This window comes from Pleurodeles waltl, chromosome 1_1 (assembly GCF_031143425.1).
Source record: "Pleurodeles waltl isolate 20211129_DDA chromosome 1_1, aPleWal1.hap1.20221129, whole genome shotgun sequence".
NCBI lineage: Eukaryota > Metazoa > Chordata > Amphibia > Caudata > Salamandridae > Pleurodeles > Pleurodeles waltl.
This window is the reverse complement of record NC_090436.1, coordinates 313,271,317-313,287,736: the sequence shown is the minus strand read 5'-3', so window position 1 is coordinate 313,287,736 and position 16,420 is coordinate 313,271,317. Positions and strand designations below refer to the sequence as shown.

At 43.2% G+C, this 16,420-nt stretch overlaps 1 protein-coding gene across 1 annotated transcript in view; it reads right to left on the bottom strand.

The window, feature by feature from the left end:
* MAP3K1 (mitogen-activated protein kinase kinase kinase 1) overlaps nucleotides 1-16,420 on the bottom strand; it is a 416,577-nt gene that overhangs the window by 211,286 nt on the left and 188,871 nt on the right. The window contains exons 3-5 of the mRNA XM_069222317.1: nucleotides 12,515-12,715; nucleotides 11,269-11,469; nucleotides 9,735-9,851 (exon numbers count right to left, since the gene is read on the bottom strand). Coding sequence (XP_069078418.1) covers nucleotides 9,735-9,851; nucleotides 11,269-11,469; nucleotides 12,515-12,715 — 519 coding nt within the window. The remainder of the gene's footprint in view (nucleotides 1-9,734; nucleotides 9,852-11,268; nucleotides 11,470-12,514; nucleotides 12,716-16,420) is intronic.

Sequence of the window (16,420 nt, the reverse complement as noted above, 5' to 3'; positions counted from 1 at the left end):
AAAAATCCTATAATTTTTGGCAAGTAGAACATCACACTCTTAATGATAATTTCACAAATACTTCAAACGTTAATAATAATTTAGTTAGGAACTTGCATAAGCTTGATTTAGATTCAGTCACTTCTCACTCCAAGTGCACCGTATCCCATTGTAAGATTGGTAGCCAGATCCTATACTACCGAGGTCATTGTCAAACTGTAAAAAAAAGGTTCTAGTGTTTGTCAATAAATCATAAATTGGTTAAATGGTAAATGACAAGCTGATGACTTCAAACTACTGTAATTGGATTAATTGTTTTACAAAGAAAGATGTGCACAACAATACTATTTTCTCTTTTATAAAAACAAAAAACAAATTAAAAAAAAAATAATAATTTACCTACTGGTGGTCACTAATAAGCAGTTATGGTTAGGACCTAGGAAACACACTTTGTTGCTAATAACTTTGGCATCTGACGAATCTTCACAAAATTTTCAAAACTAGATTACCATTCACTTCAGCCGCGGTCTAGAAAGTTTTTGGGTGATTCATCAAGCAGGGACTGAGAAAAAGGAGGGGTCCAAAATGTATTTTCCCCATGCAATTTCACATAGCACTCTTAGACCAAGACTACAGACTGAACCGCTGGATGGAATTACACCAAAAATGGCAGAAAGCTAGATCTTGGTCCAGAAAGAGTGAGTTTTCTAATTTGGTGTAAATCTGTTGAGTGGTTTTGGAGTTATGAAAAAAAAATGTATATATAACTAAAGACGCAGAGGGTCTGCTGATCCAACAGTTCTCAAAGTGAGATCTGACTGGCTGCCACCACTTCATCCAGGAAGTGCTGGGAGTCATCTTGGAACTTGGTCTTGGCCAGGGGTGGGTGTCTGGGGGGAAAATAAATAGATTTGAGAAGAGGGGCACACATGGCACCTCATCCCCACCCGGGGACCACTTCCCCCCCTGGGGCCCAGCCTTACCTATAAGTGGGGGTGCGTGGCCCCCTCCTGGGCTGATTTCGGTCCCTGGAACCCCATCACCCAGGGCCCGGCTGCAATTCAAAAGGTGGGGGGTGCAAACCCTCCTGGAGCCATCAATGGCCATGGTGGCCCCATCCCCCAAGGCCAGCTCCTGATAAGTCCTGGGGTGCTCGCCCCCGGGACATGGTGGTTTCCCTGTCTACAGTGGCAAAGGCAGTGAAACCTGTGTTTGCTCTCACTTGGTGGGAGCAATTTCATAGCTCCCGCCAAGCAAGAGCTTTCACGAAATTTGCTCCCAACAGGAAGAACCTTCCCCACAAAATGTGCTGGGCCTCAGGGAGTGAGGTCGGGAGGGACAAAAAAGGCCCAGGGAGGGGTGCTGCTTGCCCCCCTCCCTCTTTAGAATACGGCCAGGCCGTGGGAGATGGGGTCCCTAGGGCCAAAAGCCTGCACTGGGCTCCAGGGGATAGGGTCCACAGAGCCAATATCATCCCAGCGAGGGGGATATATGCCCTCTCCCCCCACAACATGACATGTGCTAGGCTCCAGATGATGGGGTACCTGGGGACAAAATTGGCCTAGGGAGGGTGACTACTAGTCACCCCACCCCCTTTAGAATAGGCGTGCCCCCTTCTCCCACAGGTTGGCCACATGCAGGGAAGTTGGGCGGCCACATGCAGGGAAGTTGGGCGGCCACATGCAGGGAAGTTGGGCGGCCACATGCAGGGAAGTTGGACGGCCACATGCAGGGAAGTTGGACGGCCACATGCAGGGAAGTTGGACGGCCACATGCAGGGAAGTTGGACGGCCACATGCAGGGAGTTGGCTGCAGGCCACGGTGGGGGCTGGATTAACATATAGTAATTAAATATTACTTTATGTTAAAAAAAAAAATAGAAATTCACTGGAAAAAAACAAAGGTTATAGGGACGTTATTGTTCGGTTCAGATTTTACAGACACAAAACCATAGAAATTCAGCTGCTGTAGTTATAATTCTCAAGAAACTATAACTCGCGCCCTAAGGTAACTATAACTCGGGACCTCGCCATGCACTGCTCATTACCCTACATATTACATCAGTCGTAACATCTTCTATTGCATCACTGTTAATATAACTACTTTATTTGCAATAAAATTATTGCTGAGAAAACTGTATGGCGGGGAGTGTGTTATAGTTTCTTGAGAGAAGTATAAATATAACTGCTGAATGTCTATAGTTTTGTGTATGTAAAATCTGAACCTAACTATAACATCCCTATAACCATAGTTTTTTTTTTTTTTTAGGAAATTTCGGAGGTTTTTTAATTCCACTTTTTTGCAGTGAATATATACATACACATATATATTTTTATATTTTACTAGGCCATCGTTCTCTACACATAGATGTCACTTATCTTCTCATGATGGCACAGGGCAACACTATACAATTTGGAACAAGCAATGTACGATGGGCATTCGATCAATGCAGGGGCATTTGGACCATGAAAATGAGGGAACGCCAAGGACTATTTCACAAACACAAGGCAAAGATGCCTTGGAGGCATATTCCAAGTGTACAAAACTGAGGAGGAGAGGTGCAGTTAGCGTTTCCCCAGGACATGCTCTAGAAGGGGCAAAGAAATCAGTTCCAGGAAACCCAATGCCCAGTGGAAACAGGTGTACTGCAAGGCCTCACCTATCGCCTAGTGAGTTTTCCCTTTCCACATCTTCCTAGAGAGTTATGCACTGCAATGTTCCAAAGGAGTTCCGAGGTTGCTTTTTTCTTTGATGCACTGACCATGCAAGAGGAGACGCCCTACACACATACGTTATATCAGTATTTGCTCAAGGGACTCCTAAAAACCTGTGGGATGGCCTAAGAGCCTCCAAGGGGCCTGGGGCACTTGCTCACTGCACTCCCTCTCACAGAGTTCATCAGGGACACACCTGGATAAAAATGCAAAATGGTGAGCGAATTCTCACTCCATATTCCTCTTGTATCTTTGATGCTAGCAGCTGTGCTAAATGGCCTGAGTTAGCACACGTTCTGAAGAAGGTACCAGTACTGATTTTTTTGCTTTATAGAGAGACTCCTAACCTGCTATAGATTAGACGCACCCAGTGCTTACGTTGTGCTTGGTATTTCCGGTGCGGAGCACCTGCACTTATTTTTCTGCCTCAAGCGTTTGCTGCGAGCAAGAGACACATATGGGAAAGACGGTGGAGGAGAAAAACGAAAAAGCGTCACGACGGGAGAAAGCTGCAAGAGTGCGCTGAAAGGGGTCGGGAGTGGCTCTAAATGGATTAGAGAGGCCGAGATGGCTTCAGGATTACGAGGCCTCCGTTCTCCGTGTTTGCTCATTTAATTGCAGCAGCCGCGTGTTTAAGAGGAAGAGGAGGTTTTTGGGCATCGGCACGTTTTTATTTACAACTTAAGCACTGGACACACCCATTGTGGGTGCACATCGGTGTAAACTAGGGCCATGTGACCTAATTGTAATCCTGCTCATGCTGTACACTATTCGTTGCATTTGAGCCATCATTAATTGATTTTTTATTACCATACCATATCATTTCATAAACTGTGGCCTTCGTTATTTCCCTGCCTGTACAATTTTTCTATATTGAGGAACTACAATTTAAACATTACCTGCAGAATTTCCCTCTTATACGAAACATACATCTTAGGCTAGCTATAAGCCACAGCACTTTTGGGGGCTCTTCTGACTGCCGTAAGGCTTGCAAGGGTTCTGATTGCAATTAAGTATTCCCCCACTGAATACCATCAGTTTGGATGTAATAAAACTAGATCATGAGCTGCTTGTGTTTTTTCTTTCAAGTAATGGCACTGGTACTTCTAAGGTGGTAAGTAACCTGTCAAGGTTATAGGAACATACTTTTGAAATTCAGTATTTGCAGGAAAACAATTCTAGAGGGGATTATTTATTGAGGCTTCTGCTACTGGAGAAAGACCGAAGTATGGATCTTGATCTTGAGGCATAAGCTGCGGTGACGATCAATCCTACCATTTGTATGTCTGCACAGGAAATCAGTAGCAGGGATTGGAACTGATCAATGTGAGAGGACAGGATGCTGAAAGAAGTTAAAAGGTTCGAAGGTTGACAAAAGTACTGTCATAGTGTAGAACTTCCAGTTAACTTGAAGATAAGAATGTCGGTGTGAAGGCAATATATTAATTAGGAGTTGAAGTTGTTGTTCTGCCAGTAACCGGTAGGACAAAATCATTAAAGCAGCTCATATTAGTTAAAACTGTGGCCAATCAACTTGCCAAGAAAACATCTAGGTGGGCGATATATTCAGACTTAGGTGGAAAATGATGTGTGCAGATGTGAAGGGCGTTTAAATATGATGAAAAAAATGGAGACTCGTGTGCCCCACTTTCACATTATGTTTCCTAATGGGCTGTGTCACCACTTTGCCATATATTTGCATAGCCCTTTACCAAGTGACATGAGGTTTACGATAGAAACTGCAGATCAGTTTTCTAAGTGGGTTGAGGGGAAGGTTTTTATGTTAGCTACAAGACGGATGTTTAGATTTTTGGTGTGAAATCTTTTTCAGAGAAGTGTTACCCTTTTCAAACACAACGAATGATCGAGTTCAATTAACTTCACCCACGATGTGGGATTTTGCAAAACATAAGCTGGTTTAAAGGCAAGCACGCTCGTTTGTGAAGGTGTACAGACAGCAGTAGCCTATGGAGGTTAGGGGACGTTATAAGAAGAATTGTGGTCCTATTACTACACTTCTCATGAAATCACCACCTTTTCACCATTTGATGTGCTTAACAAACGTATCCCTCTATCCAAGTATACTAGGGGATGCTTCAGGAAATACAAAGAGGGTTGGGTGAAGGTTGAGATTCTGCAAGGAGGGTGATCGCTGCCTAACAGGCACAGACTAAGCAGCGATATGACAGGGAGACATCTATGATAAAAACCAGATCTGCATACTTATGATACGGGTAAGATGAACAAGACCGGCTGAGAGAGAAAACAATGGTGGTATTCGAGTGACCACGTGAAGTGCTTGCCAGTGTAATTTGGGTTGGCTCTTATTTGTTTCTAAGGGGAGGAAGGCCACAGAGGATCTAGCTATTTACTGTTTAGTGACACATGCCCAGGCAAGACAGTCGCATGAGCAGCTACAGCCACAAGCACTTCGGGATACTTAGAACGGTATTTGAACTGCTGGTGTTTGTTGGTCCCCAGCACTTTGGTTACCAGCTGAGGTACTGTATAGCTCATAAATTAATATATCTTGCTTTACCTGAGCATGTGCTACCTACATTGGGGGTTCGAATTATGCAATATGGAAAAGTGAACACTGTGCGATCGTATAAATGTAGGAGATCTGTTTGATCAAAGCGCGAGTGATTAACTGAGTTCCAATTGTTTTCATTAAAAGAAAATCAAAATAAAGTCTTCAAGCAGTGTAGCCCTCGTGTCACCCTGACAGTGAGCGGATGCCTGCATGGAAGAGAATGATTAACCAAGTAGGCCTGAAACCCAGCAAGACCAGAAGTTACACACACCAGCAGTGGTAGGTCTACCACTGTTTAAGTATGACACTCTCTATTCTGAGAAAAGATGCAAGAAGAGCTCAGGAGGCTGCATTTGTCTGATAAGAGATGTACTTGTACGTCTGCTATGCATCACAGAAGTCAGTTCTGTTGCAGAATACTTAAGCTATGAGTCAAGTGGTTAGGCAAAGGGCACTACAACTAGAGACTATGGGAGACGTCACCATCTTGATATTATTCTTGCGCATAGCTTTACTACAAGAGTAAGATATATATGAGTATCGAAGATATGTTAATGTCATTATTTTCTCCTGCAGTGCAATTAGACTTTGTTAAAATACAGCGTGGGCAAACGTTTACTTGTTTCACAATTCATTTCTGTGAAACAAATCTCTATGTAGCAGGATTTGACCAGCAAGAAACTGGTGGGACTGCTCATTGAATAAATGGGTTTAATTGACTGAGCTGTATGCTACCCTACAGAGTCACTTACTAGCAAGCTGAACAGATATTCATTAATCGAACCATCACCTGCCCTTGATAAAAGCACCAGCCAGAAACACTGCAGCACAATATGCGTACATAAACGTGTGGATCCTCGAGCTAAGGTTAGGCAGTCTCGCAAACACCTGTGCTCTTTTTTAAATTAATATATTATAGAAATCAATATCAGTTTTATGAAGCAAAAGGAAAATGTTACTTACCCAGTAAGCATCTGTTCAATGGCATGGGTAGCTGTAGATTTACATGCTCTGCATAGACTGTAAAGCACTCTCTCCATATAGCAGTGGCTCGCCTGCGGGACCTGCAGTTGACTTGAAGTGTTCATAGCACTGCTTGACCTACATTGGCTTGCTGATGTGCTAGTACATCCACAGAGTGATGCTTTGTAAATGTATGTGGTGTAGACCATGTAGCAGCTGCCTTACAAATGTCAGCTATAGGTATGTGTCCAAGGAATGCTATAGTGGCTCCTTTTTTCCTAGTAGAATGTCCTCTAGGATTAAAAGGTAACCGTCTCTTTGCTTAAGCATAGCAAGTTTGTATACATTTTAGGATCCATTTAACTATGGCATTTTTAGATACTGGATTGCCTTTGCAACGCTGTGAAAAAGCTACAAAGAGCTGTATGGTTCTCCTAAAGACTGATTTTTGTCAATGTAAAACCGAAGTGCTAATTTAAGATCTAGACTGTGGAGAGCTCTTTCTGCAACTGAGTCAGACTGGCAGCTCAATGGACTGGTTGATATGGAATTAGGAAACCACTTTTGGAAGGAAATTCTGGTTTGTGCCAAGGACCACCTTGTCTCTATGAATCTGGAAGAAAGGTTCTTTCAATGTTAGGGCTTGGAGTTCACTAACACGACAGTGAAGGGACAGTGACTAAACACGTCACTTTCCAAGAAAGATACTGAAGAAGGCATGAATTAATTGGCTCAAAAGGGAGGGCCCATGAGCCTGGTAAAGCACAATATAGAGGTTCCAGGATGGTGCAGAAGGGACTCCAAGTGGAATAACCCTTTTAAGGCCTTCCATGAAAGCTCAGAGGACTAGGATTCTGAACAAGGAAGTATGTTGTCTGTTCTGTAGATATGCAGCTATAGCTGTGAGATGTAAGTGAATGGAAGTGTAAGCTAAAAGTGCTTTCTGTAAAAGCAGCAAATAAGCAATGTCTTGGACAGCAGCTTTCATGTGATTAATATGCTTGAGTTGGCAGTAGAATACCAAACATTTCCATTTTGCACCATAACATGCTCTGGTTGCTTCCTTGGCAAGCTTCCCTGAAAATGTCCATACAATCTGCAGGCAATAAGAAGTAACCAAACTCTGACTTCAGGACCCATATTGCAAGGTTGAGTGACTGGGTCTGGATGTCTGATCTGTCCTTGATTTTGAGTGAGAAGGTCCAGCCTGTTGGTAAGATTCTCATGGGGAACTACAGAGGTCCAGAAGTGTGGTGAACCATGGCTGATGCACCCAGGAAGGAGATACAAGGGTCACGGTCAGAGATGTCTGCCTGATGCTCCGAAGCAGAAATGTGATAAGAAGGAGAAGTGGAAAACCAAAAGAAAATATCCCTGACCAGTTCATCCATAGAGTGTTGCCCTTAAACAGAGGGTAGGGGTACCTGGAGGAGAAGCTTAGACATTTAGCGTTTTCTCCTGTGGTGAAAAAGTCTATCTGAGGAGTTCCCCACTGCAGGAAGTATTTTTGAAGGACTTGCGGGTGGAGCTCCCATTCGTGGACTTGTTGGTGCATCCTGATAAGCATGTCTGCAAAGTCGCTGTCCGTCCCTGGGAGATACTCTGCCACCAGGTGAATGTGGTGGTGGACAGCCCACTTCCATATTGTCTGAGAAAGTTGTGACAATTGGGACAACCGTGTATCCCTGTTTCTGTAGGTAATACATGGCTGTCATGTCGTCCGGCTAAGACAACCTTGTGAGCCAGATGGTGAAGAAATGCTTTCAGGGCTAGAAATACTACCTGGAGCTCGAGGTAACTGATATGTAGGGATTGGTGACTGAGATCCCAAAGGCCCTGTACTGTGAGGTCTTGAAGGTGAGTGTGCATCTATGATCAGAATGACCTGAGGCAACCAGTCCAGGAAAAGGCCGCACATTCAACAGGTTGCTGGTGTTTCACCACTGCGGTGAGTATGGCAGTCTAACATTAGATCTTCCACGTTACCCTGTGACTGTGACCACTCACAAGACAGACACTGCTGTAGGGTATGTATGGGAAGCCTGGCATGGGGAACAATGGCAATGCAAGAGGCAATTATCCTTAACAGGCGCATAACAGACCTGACAGTATACGTTTGATTCTCATGAAACTGGGGGAGGCAGCACTGTCAAGCATCCATAGCCTCAACTGGGGATGGGGTAGCTGACGACTGGATGGAGTCTTTGTGCTCCGAAGGAGTTGGCTCCCTTGTTTTCTGCACCAATGGTTTCGGTCGATGTCCTCTTGTCGTCACAGAAGCAAAGGTAGAAGCTGGTCGGCTCAAAGCCGAAGTACTCGCTGCCAAATTCTGGATCATGATGGCTCAGACCAAGGAGCTGTTGTGGTCTTGGCTGTCTTCAGAGCTGAGCGGAGTGGGGGAGGGTCATCCTAAGCAGTGTTTTGGATCTGGCCATGGCCTGGGGTCAGTGGCAGTCTAGCGACCTCTTTAAGGTTCTTTTTAGCAGTTTTAGGATGGGCAGAAGGGGCCACCGTACTCACGGGTTGCGCTGATGTCACCTCGTGGATTTCGATATCTGATTTGATGTCGGAGTCCTGGATGGAGAAGGCCTCCTCTTGTTCCGGCTCCGCCTGGGGGTGCTCCTCCCCGAAGATGTCTGGATTATCGTCTGGAGTCTTGTGCGCCATCACCAACCGACTAGCTCTTCAGCCCGAAGGGTCTACTTCGACTGTAAGGAATTTCCAGGCTTTGCGGGTAGCTTCCTGGTATTCAGGGAGAGGCACAAGTTACACACTAGATGCTGGTCAGTGTGGAGAAATTTCAAGTAACATCGAGGACAGAAACGAAACGGTGTCCGTTTCATCAGCTCACCATATTCTTCTGTGTTACGTAGTGAAGTAGTCCCGAAACAGGTGAGATCGCCCCAGAAGGCGTGCGGCTGGTGCCCAGACCAACGAGTGGAGACGAACGAGAATATAGAAATATATAAGATCGGGAAAACAATACCATTGATAAAGGGGAGATGGAAGGAAAGTTTTGAACCAGTGAGAGTTGAGAGACGGTGTGAAGATCCACATTTTTGAACTGGACAGTAGAGGGAGAACAATCTAACAAAGGAGTCGATGCCCATGTGCGGTATTACCAAAGAGCCACCACTCAATTCCCCAACTTGGAAAACGGCATCTTTGGGAAAAGGGTAAAAAAAACAATACACTTCCAACACTCCAGACCCATCACTAGATGGCAGGGAGTATGCAGAGCATGGGTAGCTACAGTCACACATGTCACTGAACATACTATTTGGGAATGAGAACTTATTTCAAAGCATCTTGACACAACTTCACTATCGAAAAAATGTGGTCTTCAAATAAGGAGATGCCTTTCCAGAGGGACATACTTAAAAATTGTTTAAGGACACTCACGTTGGATTGGCCATACCTGCATACAACTACTAATTCCATTTCTAAGAAGTCGCCTACCACCAACAGACAAGTAACACATTCATGGCACAGGGTTAAGGGAAAATCTGGTAAGCAATTTAAATTTAACAATCAGATTCTTTTACCTCAAAATTCTTCAGCGTCTTTCGCCAGAGCATTGGATCTGTCGGCTCTAGTTGGAATACTCGAAGCATAACAAACAGAAGATGAATGCAAAATGTCCCACGCCCACAGCTGCAGGTCTGAATAGAGTGAGAAATTGACTGTAAAAAAGTGGAGCCCCACCAAGCTATAATATTCAAATTTATATACACCCATTATGAGGAGGCACCAACTGTCATCAACTCAAATGTTCTACTGGCCTACCTAACCTCCTATAAGGTGCACTTTTCTTACCACTCCTTTGGTCTCTAATCCTAAAGCTGTCTAACATTTTGGCACAATGGTTTTACTCAAGACAGTAATTTTAACTAGGAAGTACCATCTCAGAATACATAAATTAGTATGGAGTTATCTTTTGAGAAAGACACACAGTTGGCCTTGGTTCACATCCATATAACAGTACGGACACAAATAAGTAATGCACGAGGCAGAACAACACTCACTCATTGCAGAGAGCGATGTAGATACAGACATGGAAGGATGCATGCACAAGTAACCTGGTACCTTACTAATAATCCTCAAAAAGAGGTGCTTACTGAGGTTTGTAGCAAGGCAACAAACGTAATGCACGAGTAGTAGTGCACTATGACAAACGTATCAACATGTGAGGCACGGAGCTATAAGCTGTGACTTAGTTCAAGAAAAGATATCAAGGCTTGTAAACTTCTAGGCAAACATCTGCAGAATATTCTTGAAGAACTTTACACAGCACAAAGAAGCTTGAATGCCAAAGTAGAAAAACGGAATTGAATTACTTTGGTATCCTCACCTTTTAAAAAGTTACGGCTAATTAAGAGTCATTTTTTTAAATTCTGTAATGAAAATCCGGTAGTATGTATGTTCCCTTTGTTATAACATTGAAGTATGCAAATTATTTTTCTAAGGAGATGAGTTACTAACTTAGGATGAATCTCTTTCTAAGAAATAATGTAAAGATTGAGATTATCTTTAATAAAATGTTTTAAAAAAAATCAAAAGGGAGGGTAATCGAGCTGGCTAAACAAATGGCTATGTGAATTAAAAGATATTTGAGTAATCAAAGAGTCCCATACAACAACAGGCAAAATCATCAAGAATTGAGTACGCAACTGTTCCTAAATGACCGAAACCCTTCAAAAGTCATACTTCCAGAAAGTACACTAGAAGGCGCCCTGCTGGGCACTGGGGGAAATTGTAGACAGCACAGAACCTAGGCTGACATACAAGAGAAATTTAGGGAAGGACCCGACTGCGTTAGCAATGCTTGCTTACAAGAGTTCGCTTAGCAGGTACTGGCACGGTATTATTTGTGCAGAAAAGGAAACATTTAGACAAAATGTGAGCTTGTGAAATGTAAAACCAAGTCTAACACTTCTATTCGCTTCAAAAGGATCAGAAATACTAAACCAACCATTTTAGTTTTGTGCTGGGGGGACTGTAGATCTACTTAGATGGTTCACATTAAGGCAAACTTCATAGAATACTCCACAATCAACAAACACTGTACATTAACCTTACCTGAGGCCCAATAAACACCCTATATTTATTATCTGGGCTATCTCCTCCAATTAAGAACGAATTGGGTCCAATCTGCTGCAGGAGGTACAGTCGAGCGCGCATCACTTTGTTGACCCTGCGGTTCGTTTCCTCCGGGCTGTACGGCGAGAAGCCATCTGGAGAAGGAGCTCTCCGAGGAGGTGTAGTTCGGCCACTCTGAAACTTTATAAAAGTTTATGCTCTTATCACTTTTGTCATCATTCTGCAAACCCATTACAAGTCACTAGCAAACCAAGTTCGACAAAACACGCTTGTTCTACCCTCAGATTTATTACAAACATTTTCAGTTTAAAAATGAATATAATGCTAAATTTAACCAAAATCAAATGGGTAATTCATAAAGAGCAATTGGAAATCTGCTCATTTTTTTTGTTAGATAAGCACATCTTTAGAATCAACAGCAAACATAAATCCATAAGGCGACTTTTGACAACTGTGGCTTTGATGCAGCTCCTGACCAGACTGACACAGAGCTAGGAAGCCCATACAACAAGCAACAATATGCCAGGCACTAGCCAGAAGCCTTTAGGTTTTGTCAGTGTTTGTCACTTGTGTCCCTTTTTGAACTCTTTCTGGTTGGGGAAAGCTGCTGGGCACCCAGGACTAAAAACACAACTGGATAAAAGCAAAAATACTTGTGGTCTAAAAGCACGCATTGCAACAGTAGTCCCTAGCACTTAAGGGAACCGCACTTTATGCCTAAGTGCTTCCCGTGATTGGGAAGAATGCCGTCACTCACAGTGAAGTTAGTCAATGACTGAAGTGTGCTGATCCGCTCCCACATGCTGGGGGCTGTAGGTGGTGGAATTATAATGTGAATGACAATGTCAGACGAGTGGATGAAGGGGGCTGGCTGAACCTCTATAAGTACGTTATACATATACATTTAGTAAAATCAAAAGGAATTGGCTAACGTCAGACCAAAAAAAAATGGGAAATCGCAAACTTGTGATAAAAAAATTGTGTTTTTTTTGTTTTTTGTTTTTAAACCGGCTATAGCCACCATCAAGCTCCGATTTACTGGGGCTGCATTCCTTTAGAAAATAGAGTAGCAGGTGCTCACAAAAAAGCAATCTGACATGAGTAAGCCTCAGGAATATTGCTGACTTAGGAGACAAGAAGCTTTGATCAGATCAGCAACTAAGTACTACTAATATAGAAACAACTAAATTCGCAAATGCATTAAAAAGGCTTCTTTTCAACTTACAGGCACTGGGGACACCCTCTTTCTTCGGACCCCGGGTGATTCCGGTTTGGAAGTCTTGGAAGAAGCAGAAGAGCTGCTGCTCGGGGAAGGGCTGCGCCTGCCTCTTGGGCTACAGGCACTTGATGAAACTTCCGTCTGAGTCTCTGCGGCCGGCTTCTTAACTTCTGTCCCTTCTGTTTTCACGGGAATTGGCTTCACCACCTACGGCAGTTGCAAGAAAATTAAATACAAAACGTTGTTTATTATTACAGATTAAGCATCAGTGGCTCATTTAATGGGAGTAAGTACTCGCAAAGTTTAAATCAAGTATGTTTTTCATTTTCGTCAATATTCTGATTTCGGAATATTAACTTTGAATTAAAATGATGCATTTTCATAGACTTTCTACAATTTTGTGTTTTTCACTTTTCTGGTTTCATTTCTTTTGGAAACAATATTCCAGGGACATTCTACGATATCCCCCCAGCATAATCTTCCCACACTGGCCACAGCCCCTGATCAGTGAACGCCATCTTCCTCGTTTGGCCTCCCCACCCCTCTCAAGTTCTTCAAATGTTGCTCAACCGATCCGCAAGAAGAATCTCTTTAGCCTCTTGTTCCTTCCCACTCAGAACTACTCGATCCCGAATATAAAGCAGGACTGCTATCACCTGTGCCACTGCAGGGCCCTCATCTGTCATCTGACGGGTGGGACTAACAAATGAACATGGGGGGCGTGGTAAAGAGATCCTCGCCCTCAGACATGTCCTCAGTCATCTAGAAACATAAATGATTCGATTAAGTCAACATTTCTGGATCTCATAAACCAACCAAGGCCATCGCTGAGATCTCAGTCATGAGAATGAGTTCCAATATCCTTGGCTAACGGGCTCCTCACAGCAAGTGGTAGATCACCTCTTATCCTCTGATCACTCTTTACTGTACCTACGTGGTGAGGGGAACCCACTGGAGGCATTTCAATGATATATAGATTATTCATTCAATGCAAAAAACTTTTAGTCTAGTGCGGTAAAAAGATCAGAAAGGAAGCCCATAATTGTCCACATCATCTATCATATGCCAGGCGGCAAGTCACTATTTGTTAAACAGTCACTGAAACATTTAGCAGACAGAATGAATTCTAGTGCAAATAACATTTTTATATTATTTCAACTAACTAGGTGAGACTCAGGAACTGCTACTTTGCTCATACTGTCATGTGAATGGTTCTGGACCTTCTTATGGCCAAAAAAACAAAAAAAAAAACACATAATTGAGAGTTAATATCCAATCCCAGTGGACTGGTCTGATGACGTCCTAGTTCCTTTCATGCTTCCTGGCACCAAAACCTACTTAATGGACAGAGGCGTCAAAGGTGCAAGTCAGACAAAAAAAAAAGCATTTGCAATGCAATAGGGCTTGCATTTGCTCAAGTTAGAGCTATTAGCGTTGTAAATTCTTAACTGGACTTTTCTTACCACTTAAATTGCAAATGAAAAGTAAAACAGTTGACATTAGCGAGCTGATTCAAAGCGCGGCGGCCGCCATGACCGCGAAGAAGAGACACAAAAAAGTTCGCTCACAGCCAAACGTATCGGCAATCGTGCAATTATCCATGTAACAGGGGGCAGTCTGGAAGGTGATAAGAAAACCACCACAACAAGGGACAAACGTAAAGCGTTTACCAATGATAACAAAGATGGGCAGGCAGTGGGCAAATTCTTACAACAGGTCAAAGCGCTTGCACGCTCGGCCTAAAAAACAAAACAAAAAAAAAAAACTATGGGAACTATGCTCACTCCAAAGTGAATGAACTCCAGAATGGACCCCAACATATCCACAATAACAGAACACTACAACTCAGTCTAGGCTGAAGTAGTGGATGAACCTGCTCAGCTTAAATAGGTAAATTGAAGAGAGAAATCTGTATACACTGTGCTCCTCTAAACAATTACACAAACAGAGGAGTCATTGACAACAAACACTGCAAATCCCTGATCCAGCTAAAAAGTATACAAACACACATATTTGAGGCAAAGGAATACACTTCAAATCAGAAATCAATACAGATAGAAAAAAGAAAAAAAACACCCAAAGGGACTGAGATTCTTTAACATGATAAACCCCATCTCGCTTTACATCAAACTCCAAAATGGACTGCAAGCGATTCTCGAGCTCATCCTAAGGCAAAATAAGAAACTTAGAATTCATTTCTCCTCCAACAAATCTGATATACTCCTCGATGCCTTAACCTGTAAGCATGCAGAGGTTTGGTCATTTTTCCATGCCTCTTAATCAGAGCTGACCGTCATTACAAACCTAAAACTATCCACTCATTTTTCAAACTTGGTCTATGGAGCACCTCAACTCTCTCGAGCAACTAACAACTTTTTTGCTGACTCTAAGCCTTACCTGAAAACTTTCTAACCAGATGACATGGTCTACTTTGGGAAAGCTCTAACAGTTCTTAGTTCTTCAATGTCTTATGACTTCAAACTGAACCTTCTGAAAACTAAGTTACACTTCATCTCTGCAACAAAATCTTGCTGGATTGCAAGCTTTCTATTGTGAACACTGCTAAATATTTAGGTTTCCTTTTCGACCGAAACCTCCATCTGCACACCCACATCATTGCACTACCTAAAAGCGTATAATACAAAATCAAGCTTCCCCTAAGAATCAAGTTCCTCACCTTAACAGACTACTTCAACACTGCAATGCAAGTAATAATCTCCTTGAGGCTAGAGTACAGAATCTCCTTTACGCATCCCTAAAATCTAACACATTTTTTATAAAGTAGCACTCTGCACAGACCATCTTCCACAGACGTTGTGGTGGTGGAAACCCAATCGTGCTCAATCTTAATTGGCTTCCCATAGCGAAGAGAAACTTACTTAAACTTACTTGCATCGTCCATAAGGCTAATACACAAGGGCTCCCCAAACTATGTAGAGGACAAACTAATCATCTTGTGGCTCACAATCACTTTTAAGTGCAGACTCCCTCCTTCTGGAAACACCAGCCTTGAATAAAGCAAGAACTCTAAAACAATCTTTTATTGAAGGAATGAGGGCCAGAGTCTGAAACTCCATCCTTTACTCCTTCAGGTCGAATCTTTCATACAGAACCTTGAAGAAAAACTTCAAGTCCTACTCTTCCCATTAGGGATATATGCATGACAGCAGCTAACTTGCCCCTCCTCCAAAAGGGCATTTCAGAAGTTCTCCACCGGTGGAGACTCTTGTATATTTCTTGGCAGGGGCAGAATAATGTTATTAAAATGAACATCCTGCCAAGGGTCTTATACCTATTCCAAACCCTGCCTACACCCATCCCCCAGGAAGATATGACTAGATTGCAGCGAGATATCGACCCATTTATTTGGAAAGGTAAAAGACCTAGGATCTCTAATACTCTCTTGATGCAACCTCGGGAACGTGGGGGTTTAGCATGCCCCAACTTCTTAGAGTATTATTGGGCAGCACATCTTTGTTACATCTCTGCCTGGGTGGCACGTGGAGGTGAATGCCACTAGTTCCACATGAACCAAGCAGTGGACTGTAGACCCCCTGTGGGACCTGGTGTGGCCTCGAAAACACACTAGGCCACATGGTCCATATTTGGCCACCACCACCAGGTCAGTGCTGGGCATGTGGGATAGGGTGGCCTCATCTCCTTCCCTTCCCAGCACACCCCAATAGCCCATAACCCGGATTTTGCTCCAGCCCTTCCCACACATGCCTTCCGCGACTGGACTGAAAACGACTGCAGGACATTACGGGACCTTGTTGTGGGTCCCACAATGAGGTCCTTTGCCCAACGTAAAGATTATTTTGGCCTCCAGGACTCAAATACTATATTTACAAATACGACATTGGGTGCTTCACCCTGCCACTTAATCATCAGTTATTCGCCAGTTTACCTTGA